Source organism: Lactuca serriola, chromosome 3 (genome assembly GCF_051521515.1).
Source record: "Lactuca serriola cultivar US96UC23 chromosome 3, Lser_US96UC23_V15, whole genome shotgun sequence".
NCBI classification, from domain to species: Eukaryota; Viridiplantae; Streptophyta; class Magnoliopsida; order Asterales; family Asteraceae; genus Lactuca; species Lactuca serriola.
Window position 1 is genome coordinate 47,915,173 of NC_136410.1, and position 15,987 is coordinate 47,931,159.

Sequence of the window (15,987 nt, forward strand, 5' to 3'; positions counted from 1 at the left end):
AGATGGCAGAGATTTGGGGAATACCAAATGAATTGTAATCATAATGTATTGGGATTACAAGTTTAATGAAAAAAATACAAAAAAATTAAAAACAATAAAAGGACCCGGTTGTATGCTACAGAACCGGGCTACATGACCACACAAAAATGCTTGTTTTTAGTAAGAAAGGACCCCGTTTTGTTAATAGGAACTGGGATATATTACATTAATAAGTCCCGGTTGTTAAACCGGGTTTTATTGTTTTTTTCAAATAGGACTCGCCCCACATAAAACCCGGTTGAAAACGGGTTCTTTTAGTCATTTTGTGGTAGTGACGGTTCAAAATTCAAACAAGTGTGTACCGGCTTAAAGCATGTAATCCGAGATTTTTAAAAGGTATTTGGATTATTTTTTATGGTAAAAAAATCATTAAGTTAAAAAGTGTATGACTGAAAAAATGCTTTTTGAATTTATTTTGGTTAAAAAACCATAAAAAAAATTTAAAAACCCAAATTTTACATCCTTATTAAAAAGTATTTTTTTGAATGTTATGAAAAACTATTTTGAAAAGTATTTTTGAGTTTGCCAAACATTTTTTTTATTTATTAACTTTTCAAAAAGCTAATAAACTGTTGTGGAAAGTAATTTCAAACATCCCCTTAGGCTACATGGAGTGGGCATCGCTAATGAGGTCGCTAAGGACCCTGAACACCACCCCCTGGCTTGCGCCAAGGGGGTCGCCAGCGAAGCCTCACCAGCATCTTAGCGAGAAGAGAAAGAGAGGAGTAAAGGTGGTGTTCAATCATTCATTGTGGTAACTTCCATCCCGGGTTTTGGTTCATCTTTTTTACATCTCAATTTATTTTGCTATTCCATTATGCATCACCATTATTTCTATTTTGTTCTTCATATTTCAATGAATTATCAACTCATATACTCTATTTTTTTTTTATTTTTGTGTTTGATTTCTGCAATTTTCCGTTGTCTTTCCATGGTGTTTAGATGAATACCAAGTGCTCGATGGAATTTCTCAATGAAATTCCTCTGATTTCATTTATTCTATATGTAACACAAAGACCAATTCATGATGATTTTTTCTTTCGGTGGTTGCCAAAGTTGTTTTCTAAAATAATTATATTGCTATTTGTGAATCTAGTAATTAAATTTTCTTTCCATTGTGTTTAGATGAATACCAAGTGCTCGACGAAATTTCTCAATGAAATTCCTCAAATATCATTTATTCTATATGTAGCATAAAGACCGGTTCATGATGATTTTTCTTTCGGTGGTTATCGAAGCTGTTTTTTGAAAATAATTATATTGCTATTTGTGAATCTAGTAATTAGATTTTCTCCTATCATCAAATAATTCGGATCAATTTTAAAGCATTAGAATTTTCTAATGGGATTCAAAACCATTTGCTTCTTGAGATCAATTGTTCATAAAATCATAATCATAAAACCGTAAATTCATACACTTTCATGATGTATGCAGCTTGCTCTGGCCCTTCTTTATATTGTTGGTGGTGTTTTTGTTGCTAGTTAGATATGTACATATTCTTATCTACTTTTATTTATCTGTCATTTTCACACTCATTTTGTAATCACTCTTCCATTCAGAGGTTTCATGTTGGATTCTTACTGGAGAAAGACACACAGTTGTTATTAGGTCTAGATATGTCCAAGTACTTCTAAATCAAGATATGAGTTTCTTCGACACATGTGGCAACAATAGCAACATTGTGAGTCTCGTATTAAGTGATATATTGATTATCCAATTTGCACTTAGTGAAAAAGTAGGTTCTTTCCTCATCAAATTTTGTTTATTGTAATTAATATGTAACAGTTTCGTTAACATTATCCATCATTATCATTAATGCAGGTTAGTAATTATATCCATAACATGGTTCTTTCCTCATCAAATTTTGTTTATTGTAATTAATATGTAGCAATTTCGTTAACATTATCCATCATTATCATTAATGCAGGTTAGTAATTATATCCATAACATGATTACATTCTTCATTGGGGTTACAATTAGATTCCTTAATTGTTGGCTGACTTTATTAATTGGCCTCTTTATTGTGGCTACAAGAGGAATATCAAATATATTTCTTCATAAACTTATGAGATGGACATTTGCCTTAAATTTCCAAGATGCATTGCAATTTGTAAATGTTACCTGAATTTAATCCTAAGTATTATTATTTTGGTTTTCTTAATTAAAATTAAAGGTAGAAAATTAGAACTTACCAAATGCAGTTTGCTATATATTTGGTAGAGCTTTGATTTGTTTGGACTAAGTTCATTTTCGATGAATGTATTTCAAATTTTCCTAACAAAATCAAAAAAATAAAATTTGTTTAACATTTGTTCACAAAAAATGTTTGTCTATTAAAATAAGGTAATTTAATTAAATTAGAAAAAAATAGAGTGTTAGAAATATTACCACTTCTTACCAAATGCTAAGATTAGGTGTTAAATGTCCAAAAATGAGGTGGCATCCAAATATCTGACGTGGCAAGATGTTAAGAGTGTTACCACTTCCTTTAACCTTATTATCATGTGTCAGTTGAAAAATAAAGGAAAAAACTATTAAGTCTTACAAAACTGAAAAATAACATGTGACATAAAAGTATATATATATATATGTGTGTGTGTGTATGTGAAAAGCTAAGCTAAATACAATGTGATGCATGGAATAAACATGTAAAAAGTGAATTGTAAAAACCTAAAACCTACAACCACATTATGGGCGTGTTTAGCACGTAGTGTTTGGGAGCTTCTGACTTCTAGCTTTTAAGAAAACATTAGTAAAAAGGAAAAAACCTCGTTCGGCGACATTAGCGTTTAACTTTTAACCTAAACAAAATGCTTCAAAATCAAAAGCTACATGGAGTATCTTTCAATAAAACACCAGCTACCCGCTACTCGCTACTCGCTACCCGCTACCAATTAGTTTTGTCGAACACGCCCTATATGATAAATTTGATATGAAACCTTAAAAATGCAGACATTTCATTAATAGAGTTGGTCATTAAATATGATCATAATTCATACATACAAAAAACCACTTATATTCAACTTTTTTAAACTGAAATTCAAAAAAGTGGTAAAGAAAATTTGCTTTCTCTCATTCAAATCATGTTTTCACTCCATTCATGTTCTCTACAATTTCCCAAACTATGACTCTATAACCTCAGTTTCAACATTCTTTTATCTACCATTGAGGCATATTCAATGTCATGATTTTTTGTGCTAGTTATCGTTGTCTTCTTTTTCTTCATAATGTCATTTCTTTATGGATGGCTCCCTTAGAAGATGTTTTCATCTTTCTATACTTTGCTTCTATGGCAAGTATAATGCTTTTTCATCACATGAGGCTTCATACAAGGGTTGAACTCATTGGAGAAGCAAAAAATATAGTTAGATTCAAGGGCGAATTTCAACTAATCGGAGCATCATACAAGGGTTGAGCTCATTGGGTGATGATGTATCAACAACGTGTTTTGGATCCGTTAAATTGTAATGGCGTGCAGAGAGAATATAATGACTTAAGACTTTTTTAATATATCTTGTTTTCTTTGAAATTATTTTTTTATTATATATAGTAGGTGTGAAACCCGAGTATTACACGAGTTTATTAAAAAAAGTTTTGGTAACCACAAAGACCATGTTCATAAAAAATAAATAATGATTGAGTTTGTGACATTTTGATAAACCGCATGTACTATTTATATAATTTGGTCTTAGTTAATCTATACTAATAAAATTAATTAATATGAATTCACAAATGGAATTTACTATCTACATTAATATACATATACATTAATTAATATATTAATAGAAAGAGGAATTCAAAAATAGAAAGTAATTATGTATATTAATGAATCTATTTATAAAATTAATTAATATGAGGAGGCATTTGAGATTTGAATAAAAAATAAAAAAACTATAAAAATGACAAGTGGATATTAAATAATTCAAAAAAATCTAGAAAATAACAAGTGTCAAAATGAAGGAAAAGAGGACATGTGGCAAAAATTATTCTTATTTATTAGAGTAGACTAGGTGTGAGACCCGTGTATTACACGGATTGATTTAAAAAAAAATAAACACTAAAGTGTAAATTTTTAATACTTTTTAATGTACAACTTTAAAATAAGAAACGAATAAATATATTTATTAATATTATATATATATATATATATATATATATTAAATTGCAATAAATATATTTCTTCGTTTCTTATTTTAAAGTTGTACATTAAAAAGTATTTAATATATATATATATATATATATATATATATATATATATATGATATTTAATATTTTACATATATAGTATATGACTTTAATTTTAAAAATTAAAACAAACCAAAAATTGACAAGTGGATAATATTTCTTTCAAAAATACCACAAAATGACAAGTGTCAAAACTCATGAGAGAATAACAAGTGGATAATATTTCTTTCAAAAATACCACAAAATGACAAGTGTCAAAACTCATGAGAGAATGACATGTAGCAAAAAAAACATTTATTTATTAAGGAGGACTTATTTATTAGAATAGATTAAATTTTATGTTTGCGTAAACTTATATGTTTAAATATCCTAAATTTTATGCTTGCGTTAACTTCAATCTATGTTTAAATATCCTATTTCTTTTTTTTCTAAATTATTTTAGCTCAGCATGGAAGCTAAGAACTTGATTTGTATATCAACAACAAAATAACGTATTTAAAATTTAAAACAGAAAAATTAAATAGAATTACGATTCTCCAAAATTCAAAATAGTAAGCACTAAGCAGTTTAGAATCTAATTTATATGTCCGAAATATCTATTCTGATATTCAGAAACAGGTGATTATTTTCTTAAATGGCGAAAAAAATGATCAAATCCTAATTCTAATAAATAAGTAGAATTCTACCACGTGTCACTCTCTAAGGACCCCCAAAATCGAGTTTTCCCGCTCATTTATTCATCTATATTTACGTAAATGCCATTGAATTCAAATTGAATCAAAATTCAAACTAATGCAATAAATCCGGAAATTTTAGCTGTCAACTGCATTCAAAATATTCAAGCATTAATTTTAAATGAATAAAGATTATGGAAATAATTTGAAAAAATATGTTAATTTTATACGATCTCCTTCCTAACATATAGGATTACACAGCTGGATTTTGAATTTCAAAAATGATATCCCAAGAAATCAGCAAATTAGGATATAATCCTTCATAATCGCTTCCACCATTGTCGAAGAAATTATATCTGATTTATGATTCTTATTCCCCCAAATCATTAACTTTATTCTCTCTTTCGATTATTTGTCGTCTCAGGATATAATTCTTTCTAGGGTTTTTTCTTATATTTTGTTTACGTTTGTGTACTTATATTTCTACATTGTAGATGTCGAGGAGCGAAGGCGATGATGAACATAATCCTAGGTACGTGTGATTTGATTCCCAACTTCCAAACCCCGCATACCCAACGCTTTCTCGGTATGTTTATAAGGTTTACATGCTTTCAGTTACCATTTTCTAATCATTTTTGGTTGGTGGGGCATTGATTGTTATTAGGTTGCAGTCACTAGATTGCTTTAAAATAATCGCATTCCCCTCCGTTCTCTTTTTTATACGACGATTCTCCTCAAAACCAAAAAAAACCTAATCTAATGTTCAATAATTTGGGTTTTCGCTTTAGAAATATCCATCAATGTAAAGGATTACAGGAGCTGAAAAGGATGAAATCAAAAACATTGCTAAGTAGTAACTGAACCATAACAAACAAGATAAATGCTTGGTCTTAGACATTGGAACATAGAGTAATGTTAGTTCAGTTTTTTACTGCATAGATTAATGATAATAATACGTTAGTTGTGTATAGTCTTATACATTTTTTATTGTAGGAATTTATTTTGAGATTTTATTCAAAATGTTTCACAATTCTCAACCTACTGTTATATGTGAGTTTTAGCTTCAAGATGAGGATGTATGTGTTTAATAAAATATATTGATAAATGCATCAAATGGGGTTTTGTCAGCTTATTTATGTTCAAGATCGATTTTGCTGCTAAATTTGACTATTGAATAAGGTAATTCATTATTACCATTTTCTATATTTTTGCTAATATTTTTGAATTCCTGATCATGTTTTGTGTTGCTTGTTTTTAGTATAAGCTTAAAGGGAAGGCTGATTGTATTATGCTCTTTTGACTACCCGGTGATATAGGAAAAATAACTTTTCAACCGGTCATATTTCAACCCTTGGAATTGTTATTTTTCTATATTCTGCTTTAGGTGATTAGGCACAAAGGAGATGAATTAGGCGCATGGGAATTATTTGACCATGGCTTTTTGCAACTCATGTGATTTTTTTTGTAGATGTTACAATTCATGTATATTTTTATTGACTTTACTAAGAACATCAATTTTTTAATTTTTTTTAACCATGTAGTAGTTCTCGCAAATCTGTTTTTCAGGTCCGTCCATGATATCTTGGTAAACAGTTTGAGTTCTATTTCTTTTTGAATAAAGTTATTTTTGAGGCGAGTACTATAAAGTTATTTTTGAGGCGAGTACTTTATTTTTGCAATGTGTACTAAAATGTTTGAACTTTGGATGTAGTTGGAGTTGGAGAAATGAATGATGAACCTCTGAGCACTAACATTTTTTAACTTATCACGATGTCCAAGCTTTGGGGTGTTGAGTTAAAAGGTAAAATTTAAGGGTTTTTTATGTAATTGTATTTGAAATTACAGGTGTCGACTAACTTGATGGTGGTTGGTTTTGTAGGTCAAAGCTGGTGGATTTGATTATCAAGGTTTATGTTTCTGGTATGAACCAAAGAAGTTTTATTTCATTTTGTGGCTTTGGTGGATCTCTTTTTTGAGTATCAAAATGGAAGTAACTTTTGATCCTTTTTTAGATAATATAATTGATTTCTCCATTCTATGTGAATTAATTACATGCCTTTTAATGATTATTTTATTTATTTGTAGACATATTTAGCTTCTAGCTTTTGTGTCCCCCGACCAATTGTGAATTCCTTTAATGTATATCTAAGATCTACATGTGTGCATTAGAAAAACCTGATAAGTTTTATTTATTTATTTATTTTTGTAGATTAAACATTGGTTTCTACATTTTCTTTATGTTGCAAGGCATTTAGCTCAAGGAATTTCAATGGTACACATTTGCGTATTTGTTTTAAATTGTAGATGGTATGCTTGTATTTTAAAGTAGTAATTATTGAAATTTAGTATGAAATATAATTGTTTTGTCATATAAATCAAATGATCATGTGATTTTAATTCTTTTTCAGGTGGTCTGTGATGCCATTATGTATGAAATACTTGTAGGGTATTCATAATCTCAACATTGCATTTAGAAGAGTAATCGAACATTTTGAATTACATTAAAAAAAACTCTAAATCATACATTCAACTATTTTATGTATTTATAAACAATCGTATTTTATTTTGAGCATTATAAGAAACAATTTTTCATGATTTTTTTTATTTCCTATCTATGAAGGCTGATATAAATGTTTTTAGCATGTATTTGAAATGATTAATTGTTTCATTGCAGTTTGGCTTAATGATTAGAGAAACTAAAATGGTTACTGTCACTAATATGTGCAAACAAAAAAAAAGAGAATTCTAAATATACATCTTCTTCTAACGGTTGATTATGATGTTTGACGGGTTATGTTATCATTTACACTGGTATTGCTAAACATGGATACAAATATGTAAATATATGTATGTAACTACATTATTATCGGTCTTAGTTTCTCTATCTTTATATTGGTTGTTGCTTCGATTATAACTAATTTGGAAATCCAGCTAATTGTAGATAATTGCAAGTATAAATCAAGTCATGATCAGTCATCAATATGTTTACATATTTTTTTAGTGTTTCTAAACGAGCTTTGCATAAGATGGGTTGATTGATTTTCATTTGTAAAAAATTGGGTTGAAAAAAGTGACGAATACAGTAACAATTTCTATTAATCTTACCAAATTATTGTGTAATTAAATACATATAAATCACAAAGTTATTAAAAAAAATACAATATTACAATTCATAAGTTTCCTAAATTAATGATATATTATTTTATTATATAATTAATTTTTTAATTCTATTTAAAATTAACACCGGTGAGTTCCACGGGTTTTAACCAGGTATAGATATTCAAATAGTATCTTTGCGACCTTTTTTTTTTTATCGAATATAACGATTTATGTTTATGGACCTTTATCCCTGTGCTTCACACTCACCGGAACAAAAAAAAAACAAAAGGATGCCGTATACAACCTCTGATGCACAAAGCAATCATCTGCAAACCCTGTTGGAATCGGCGCGGCCCTTTCTCCGGGGACAATTGGAGAACGTCGACGTCAAACTTCCATCCCTAGTCGCGGTCTTGAAATCCGTCGGAGCTGGCGAGTGCTGGCACAAGCACGGCAGCTTCCTCGACCACCTCGTCGACATCTACCGGATCCTTAAACTATGGGGTGCTCCTGATGCAGTATGTCTCTGCGGCCTCTTCCATTCTGCTTACTCTAATTCTTACGTCAACCTCGCCATCTTCGATCCTTCGACTGGCCGCGACATCGTTCGTGGACACGTCGGCGAGGCGGCGGAGCGGTTGATCCACTTGTTCTGTGTCGTGCCTCGCCAACAGCTTATCCATGATGACCTGCTGTTCCAGTACTCCAACGAATCGGAGCTTGTGCAACACCTAAAGGACTCCGAGAGATCGTTGACTAATGCACGGAAAGGTGCTTTGGAGATCGGAGATGAAGAGTGGAGGAAGAAACTTCAATCAATTTTGCCTGCCGATGGAATCGTGTTGAAGCATATAAAAACAGGCGAAGATGTGCATCTATCGAGGAGAGTAGTAGCGACCTTCCTGCTAATGACAATTGCCGATTTCAGCGATCAACTGTTCAGTTTTCAGGATGTATTGTTCGATAATTCAGATGGGATGCTCAAATTTTCCGGTAATGATTGGGCCACCGCGATGTGGCCGGGGGATGGAAAGCCAGGACTATGGATGAACTCCATATCAAGGATGGGAGCAATTTACACACTGATCGTTAGAGAAGAAGAATTGTACTCAATTGAACAACCTCAATCATCCAATAAAAACCGAGATGAAGAAATCGAGCTTGTGACGCCATCAATTCTTGAAAATTGCACCAAAGTGTTGAGCGCCAAGGATCAGATAGAAGCAAGAGATATGTACTGGGAAGGTGTTTGTAACGTGTCAAAGAGAGGATTGGATGGGTGTGAAGATGTGTTGAAAAGGAGTCTGGAGAAGAACCCATTTGTTGGGGAACCACATGTGGTTTTGGCGCAGATTTATTTGAGCCAAGGGAGGTTCGAAGAGGCAGAGAAAGAGAGTGAAGAAGGGTTGAAGCTTCTTCTCCAATGGGGAAGTCCATGGGATAAGAGAATGTCATGGGAAGGTTGGATCTCATGGTGTAGAGTTTTGGTGATGAAATCCAAGGAGAAATCATGGCCACAGACTTCTTGGGGGATCCTCAATTTGGGACTTGTTCGATAGAGTCAAAATTGGGCAATAATGACCGAGGTTTGTCTTCCTAAATAAAATAAGACTTGCATTTGTGTAATATTCTCTACATTCACATTCACTAAAGAAACCCATTATCATGGGATGTATCAAGTAAGATTCAGGGCTTATGAACATAATGGAAATTTTATAAAGAAATAGTCTTCATTAGGTGCTATGTATCTATATTCTATCATCTTTAACAGTTTGTATTACTAGAATACAAAATATCATATCTTCCTGATGCAACTCTTTAAGTACAAAGATTTACAATATGATGCCAAGAAAAATATCTGAGAAAACTCATCAAAAGCCGAATGGTGATTTTCTTTCCATTTTCTGAGTTCGTTCATCATAAGCAACAGATGGATATCATTGCCCTCAGTAAGTCGCTTTAAAGAGAAAGACTGAAGAAGAATACAAGTACTGGTTGCAATTAATGGATATCTAGTCATATATAATAGCAACATACTTCCATTGACACGTCATCTCTTCACCTGATTCACCATGTTCATCATCTGACTCATTTTCTGAGTTATCTTCACCAAAATCCTGCAACAATTAACCACCAAAACCACAATGATTTCTAGAATCAAAAAGGTAGAAAACAATTGCAGGTGCCCAGAACATCTAAACTTACATAAGGAGCTAAAAAGCTACTGCCATGTCAACGTCTTGTCACTAAGCCATTCCCTTTGATCTTGTCTGCATCATGGTGATTCACATCCTTCTTGATATTTTCTTTTCCAATACTACCCTTATCAGACTTCAAAGCATCTTTCTTTCAACGACGCATGTTTGTCTTCACTAGCGTTTCTTCCATCACCCTCTGAGCTATAGAAACGAAGTACTAAAGTGTCAATCCCAGTTATCATAGTATCATTGAGTTAAACAGATGCTTACACCAAAAAATAGACTCCGTCTTCCTTTCAAGTCTCAGTGAAGAAAAGACATTCAACCTGATACCATATAACTATCTTCTGCTCATGCTTCTTTTAGCTACTCCCCATGTCCTTAGACAAGTTCATGGAATGGGCTCATTGCTTAGCTTCATATCCTAAAAAGATTTGTTTTGTTGTATATTACGAAACTAGGTGTAAAACCCGTGTATTACACGGCTTGATTAAAAAAATTAAATATTAACATGTAAACATTAAATATTTTTTTAAATAAAATTTTAAAATAAGGAAAGAAGAAACGTATTAATTAGAATTACTATCATATTTATTATATTAAATACTTTACATATATAAATATATAAGTATTATGTGACTTTTTTAATTTTAAAATTTGAAAAAACTTAGATATTGACATATGGATATTATTTATTTCAAAAATATCATAAAATTACAAGTGTCAAAACTCATGAGAGATTGACATGTGATAAAATTGATCTTCATTTATTATAGTTGATAGGATTTCCATTAAGAGATAGATAGTACATTCTCAAACTAGAAAAACAAAACATACATACCAAATTTGAACATTTTAATCTTTTGTAAGGATGGAGAGAGACTGTAATAAACATACGACATTGACATCCGTAGAGAAAAAGGAGGGAAGAGCAAACATGCAATTTGAATCGATAGTAAGTATATGAAATCCGAAAGAAAGACAGACCTTTAATTCATTTACCTACGCTGCGACAGAAGTAAAGATAATCTCAACTTAAGACGAGACTGCGTTGCCATTGAAATATACAGGAGGAGGTAGACAGGGTTGGTATCGAACAAAAAATAAACTGAAAGAAAATTCATTGTGTTTGTTGGTTTAACCTAGGGAGATAGATTTATTAAGGTAATTAACTTTTCAGTTTGTTCACATCTGAGTAACTATCTTTTTTTGTACACATATGGGTAACGAATTTTTTGGAAGTGTTCACATATGACCGGTTATGACCGGATGTAAAAAGTTTGTTACATAGATGTGTATAAAAAAAATAGTTACCCAGATGTGAACAAACCGAAAAAGTAAAAGTAAATTACACGAACGATCCTGTGGTTTTGGTAATTTGCGTGTTTGGTCCATAAGTTATTTTTTAACTCGGATGATTCCTACTATTTATTTTTGTTGTGTGTTTGGTCATGTCTTACCTCAAAAAACTATTGTGTATTTTTTAATTAATTTTCTTATTTATGTATTTATTTTTTATATATTAAAAAAAATTAATAGACCCTACATATCTGTATTTCCTCACCTATAACCCACTGTCTCTTCATTTAATTTTCCACCACTACAACCCAATAGAAGGGTTGTGGTGTTGGTTCGTCGGAGTTGAAGGACCAAAAAAATGGATGGTGAAAACATCGATGTCACTAAAGATTAAATGAAATAGAAGCTAGGAGGATGAGAGATGAAATGGTTACCAACTTAAATTTCTCAAATGTGGTTTCAGGTTTAGGGTGAGAAGATACAAAAATATGTAAAATCTATTAATTTTTTTAAATATATAAAAGTAAATACATAAATAAGAAAATTAATTAAAAATTAAATTAAAAAGGGTACAATAGTCTTTTGAGGTAAGACAGGGACCAAACGCATAACAAAAATAAACAGTAGGTATCATCCAAGTTAAAAAAAATAAGTTATGGACCAAACGCACAAATTACCCAAACCACAAGGACCAATGATGTAATTTACTCTTACTTTTTTGGTTTGTTCACATCTGGGTAACTCTCTTTTTTTTGTACACATCTAGGTAAAAACCTTTTGGAAGTGTTCACATATGACCATTATAATCGGTTATGACCGGATGTAACCTGCTACAGCCAGTCATAATGGTCATATGTGAACACTTTCAAAAAGTTCGTTACCTTGATATGTAAAAAAAAAAAAAAAAAAAAAAAAAAAAAAAAAGATAGATACCTAGATGTGAACAAACAAAAAAGTCAATTACCTTAATAAGTCTATTTCCCTTTAACCTATAAGGAGACATTGGTTCTATATTGCTCCAAGTCTAAACGACAAAAGGCGTTTGTGTTTTAGGTTGTGGCGTAGGTCTTGGGTGGCGGGTGAAAAACAGAGTGTAGGGTGTTCTAACAGATATTTTTCGTAACGTTTGAATGTGGTGTACGATTCATAGATAAATCAATTAATTCTATTTATTAATCTTTTAAACGAAAATATCAATTTATCCCTATAATTTTTTCCATTTGTTTTAAATAGTTATTATTTTTTTTGTATTCTATAGGTAATAAATAGATGTTTATGTCTTAATTTAATCCCTTTAACCTTTATAATGAGTTTGTATTGTCGTGTGTTCACCAGTTGTTTATATGGATGCTACAATGGCAGCTGACTCAGTGCTACTGTAGCACCCTTGGTCCCCAAGTTTGTCACATAAGGTATCGGTCCCCTCTATACAAACAACGAGAACCTTAAATGATATAAATCCTTCGACTTGTTACTGTTCGATTAGTTTCTAAGCCCGTAACTATATTTGGTATGTACTTGACCCGGTTGTGCATGGTCCTTTTGGGTTGTCTTCACCAAAGCAACTTGACATGGTGATTTTATGGAGAGAGAGAGAGAGAGAGAGAGGTTATTATTGTTTATTAATATATTATATGAATAATATATTAAAATAGAAATCATATAGTTTAATTAATATTAGACAAGAATTAATTATGTAGCTAAAAGACATTAATCAAATAAAAGGGACTTAAACTCTCAAATGTGTGATAGTTAATATTGGGCTGAGAAGCCTTATAGAATAGGAATGGACGAAATTAGGGATGTGTCCATCCTAATTTCGTCCATAAAGGCCCTATTCCAAAAGGTTCCTTGGACTGCTTAAGACCTAAGCTGTCCATTAGGGTTTTGACTAAAACCCTAGCAGCACGAGTATTGTAACACCCGGATTCCCAGGTATGATATTTGTTCCTTTATTTTTTGGGTTTTATGGGGGAACTCGGCGAGTTGGCGTCTAGACTCGCCGAGTAGAGTCGCGGATTCGTATGCGAGTTCACAGCTGGACTCGGCGAGTCCACGTTGTTTAATGAAACCCTAATTTCCAGGGTTTGAGACCTATTTAAAGGGCCTTATGGCCGTCGTTTGCGGCCACCAACCCCCAGAGAGAAACCCTAAAGAGATCTAGAGCGTTTGTGAGGTAGGAGTGGCCAATCTTGAACTTTTGTGGGTGTTTTTGCAAGAAGGAAGTGTGCAAGGCAAGAGGAGGCTGAGGAGGTGCGATCTTGGTGGTTTTTGAGCTCTTAGAGGTTGCATTGAGGTATTATTCTCGAACCTTCTTCAGTTTTTGGTGTTATTCTTAGTGTTAGGGTTTTCTAACCCTTTTAGAGGTTGATTTAGTGGAGTGGTTGGTCCCTTCTCGAGTTTGTGTTCTGGATCTGGACCCAAAGAGGTCCAGAGACCTTAACCCTTGGAGCTTTATGAGTCATTTTGGGAGTATTGAGCTTGGAATGTCATTTTTGGGGCTAAATCACCATTTTGGACCATTTAGATGTTATATGTGTGTCAAGGTCCGAACTTTACGTGATTATCATGCTTGGGGAGGCCAGATCTATGATTGTATGGAACAGATCTAACCTCAAAAGTCGTTTTGAGTTTGTGCATGGCATGAACTCGTCGAGTCCGAAGAACAAACTCGGCGAGTAGTATGAAGGTGGCCCGTTAATCACTCAGTGAGTGGACTTTTCGAGTTAGGGGAATGACTCGGTGAGTCAGGGAGAGTCAGGGGTCTGAGTTCAAGTTGGAACTCGCCGAGTTGTTCTTGAGACTCAGCGAGTTGAGTTGGGGTGGCCCCGCGATTCATGCCAGGTGGAACTCGTCGAGTTGAGGGAAATACTCGACGTGCCAAGATAGGGTCTAAGAGAGTCAGTGGACACGTGTAGACTCGTCGAGTTGCCCTAGTGCACTCGACGAGTCGGGTCAAAGTTTGACCGTTGACCTTGTTGACTTTTAGGGTCGAGTTCGGTTGTATTTATGAGAGTATTACTTTATGTGATTAGGCGGAGGCTAGATCACACTTCTTCCGAGTCAGATATTACCGAGACATTGAGGTGAGTCTTCTCACTATACATTACCTAGAGTGGTACTATGCGATGACAAGAGGGTCTTATGTGTTATGTATGAGATTATGTGCTATGTGATATTTCTATGTTGTATGATGATATAGACCGGACCGGAGGGTCCAACGAGCTATGACCGGACCTAAGGGTCCAACGAGCTACGGGACTGGAGGGTCCCGATGAGACAGATCGACCGGAGGGTCGTATTATAGCCTCGAGTGGCGTATGTGTTGTATGTGGTATTTTGGGGAACTCACTAAGCATTATGCTTACAGTTGTTGTGTTATGTGTTTCAGGTACTAGTGATGAGCGCGGGAAGGTGTTGGCATGATTCGTACACACACACACATATTGGAGTTTATGTTTGAGATTCTGGGGAGATGTTTAGTGATGATAATATTTGATACAATATGTTTTGACATTATTTTATGAGAAAATGTATGTTTTTTTTAAAAAAAATTGTTTTGAAAATTTACGTTGTTACAAGTATAAATAAACCCCTAAAGCATCAGATTTCGGGACTAGAAACCCTAGAAGAGTTCATAGCCGAAATTGTGCCTCATCCCCTCTCTCCAATATCATCATCTTGCTTGTGTGGTGTTTATAAGTCATTAGAGGAGTGACATTTGTGACTCTAAGCTTCAAGACAATAAGATTCAAGCCATTGTTGAATAGGTAATTAACATTGATCTGTTTTCATATGATAATTTCGAAATATGTATGCTAGATCTAGGGTTCATAAGTCTTGGATGAATTGCATGTATAATAGAGAAACCTAGTGTAACGCCCGTAGATCAGGGCTAGTCAATTTAGAGACAATAAGCGTCAAAAATGACTTTTTGATAGAAGATTATTTAGGGTGAATAATCCGAACTAAGTTGTAGTATATGTTACAAGGTTTCCGTGCATATAAAGAACGCCAAAATCCGAGTTATAACAAAGAAGTTATGACCTGTCGAAGTTTCGCGACAGAACCGACACGACACAGCGCGACGTAAAAAGTGAATTTACGTGAGAGCGATATTTAGCCTTAGCAATCTAAACAAGAATCGAAGATCTCGTTGTTGGTATCGAAGCGATAAAAAGTTAGGCGAAAACGGACGTCAGACGAAGAAGTTATGAATTTATAACGAAATTTTCTGTCCCGACCTATTAAAAATAAATAATAAAAATAAAAGTCAAAATTAGCCGACGGAGTCTAAACGAAAGTCGTAGAGCGTAGTCTCACCTACGCGTGGATATAAAGAACGTCGAAAACGGAGTTCGTATGAAGAAGATATGAATTTTCGAAGTTTATTAATGAATTAATAATTAAATTTAATTATTAAATCCCGGTATTATCCGAAGGCGAGTCATCGGACTCATCCGAAGTACGCCCCGCGTACAGCGAAGCATGAT

General features: G+C 33.1%; 1 protein-coding gene across 1 annotated transcript; it reads left to right on the forward strand.

Moving 5' to 3' along the window:
- Positions 1–8,215: 8,215 nt before the first annotated feature.
- Positions 8,216–9,740, forward strand: LOC145092180 (uncharacterized). The gene has a single exon (XM_079030093.1). The coding sequence runs from the start codon at positions 8,228–8,230 to the stop codon at positions 9,554–9,556; it is 1,329 nt and encodes a 442-aa protein (XP_078886219.1). The 5' UTR covers positions 8,216–8,227; the 3' UTR covers positions 9,557–9,740.
- Positions 9,741–15,987: the final 6,247 nt, after the last annotated feature.

Coding starts and splice junctions, on each gene's coding strand:
- LOC145092180 (XM_079030093.1), top strand. CDS start 8,228: ATGTTTATGGACCTTTATCCCTGTGCTTCACACTCACCGGAACAAAAA.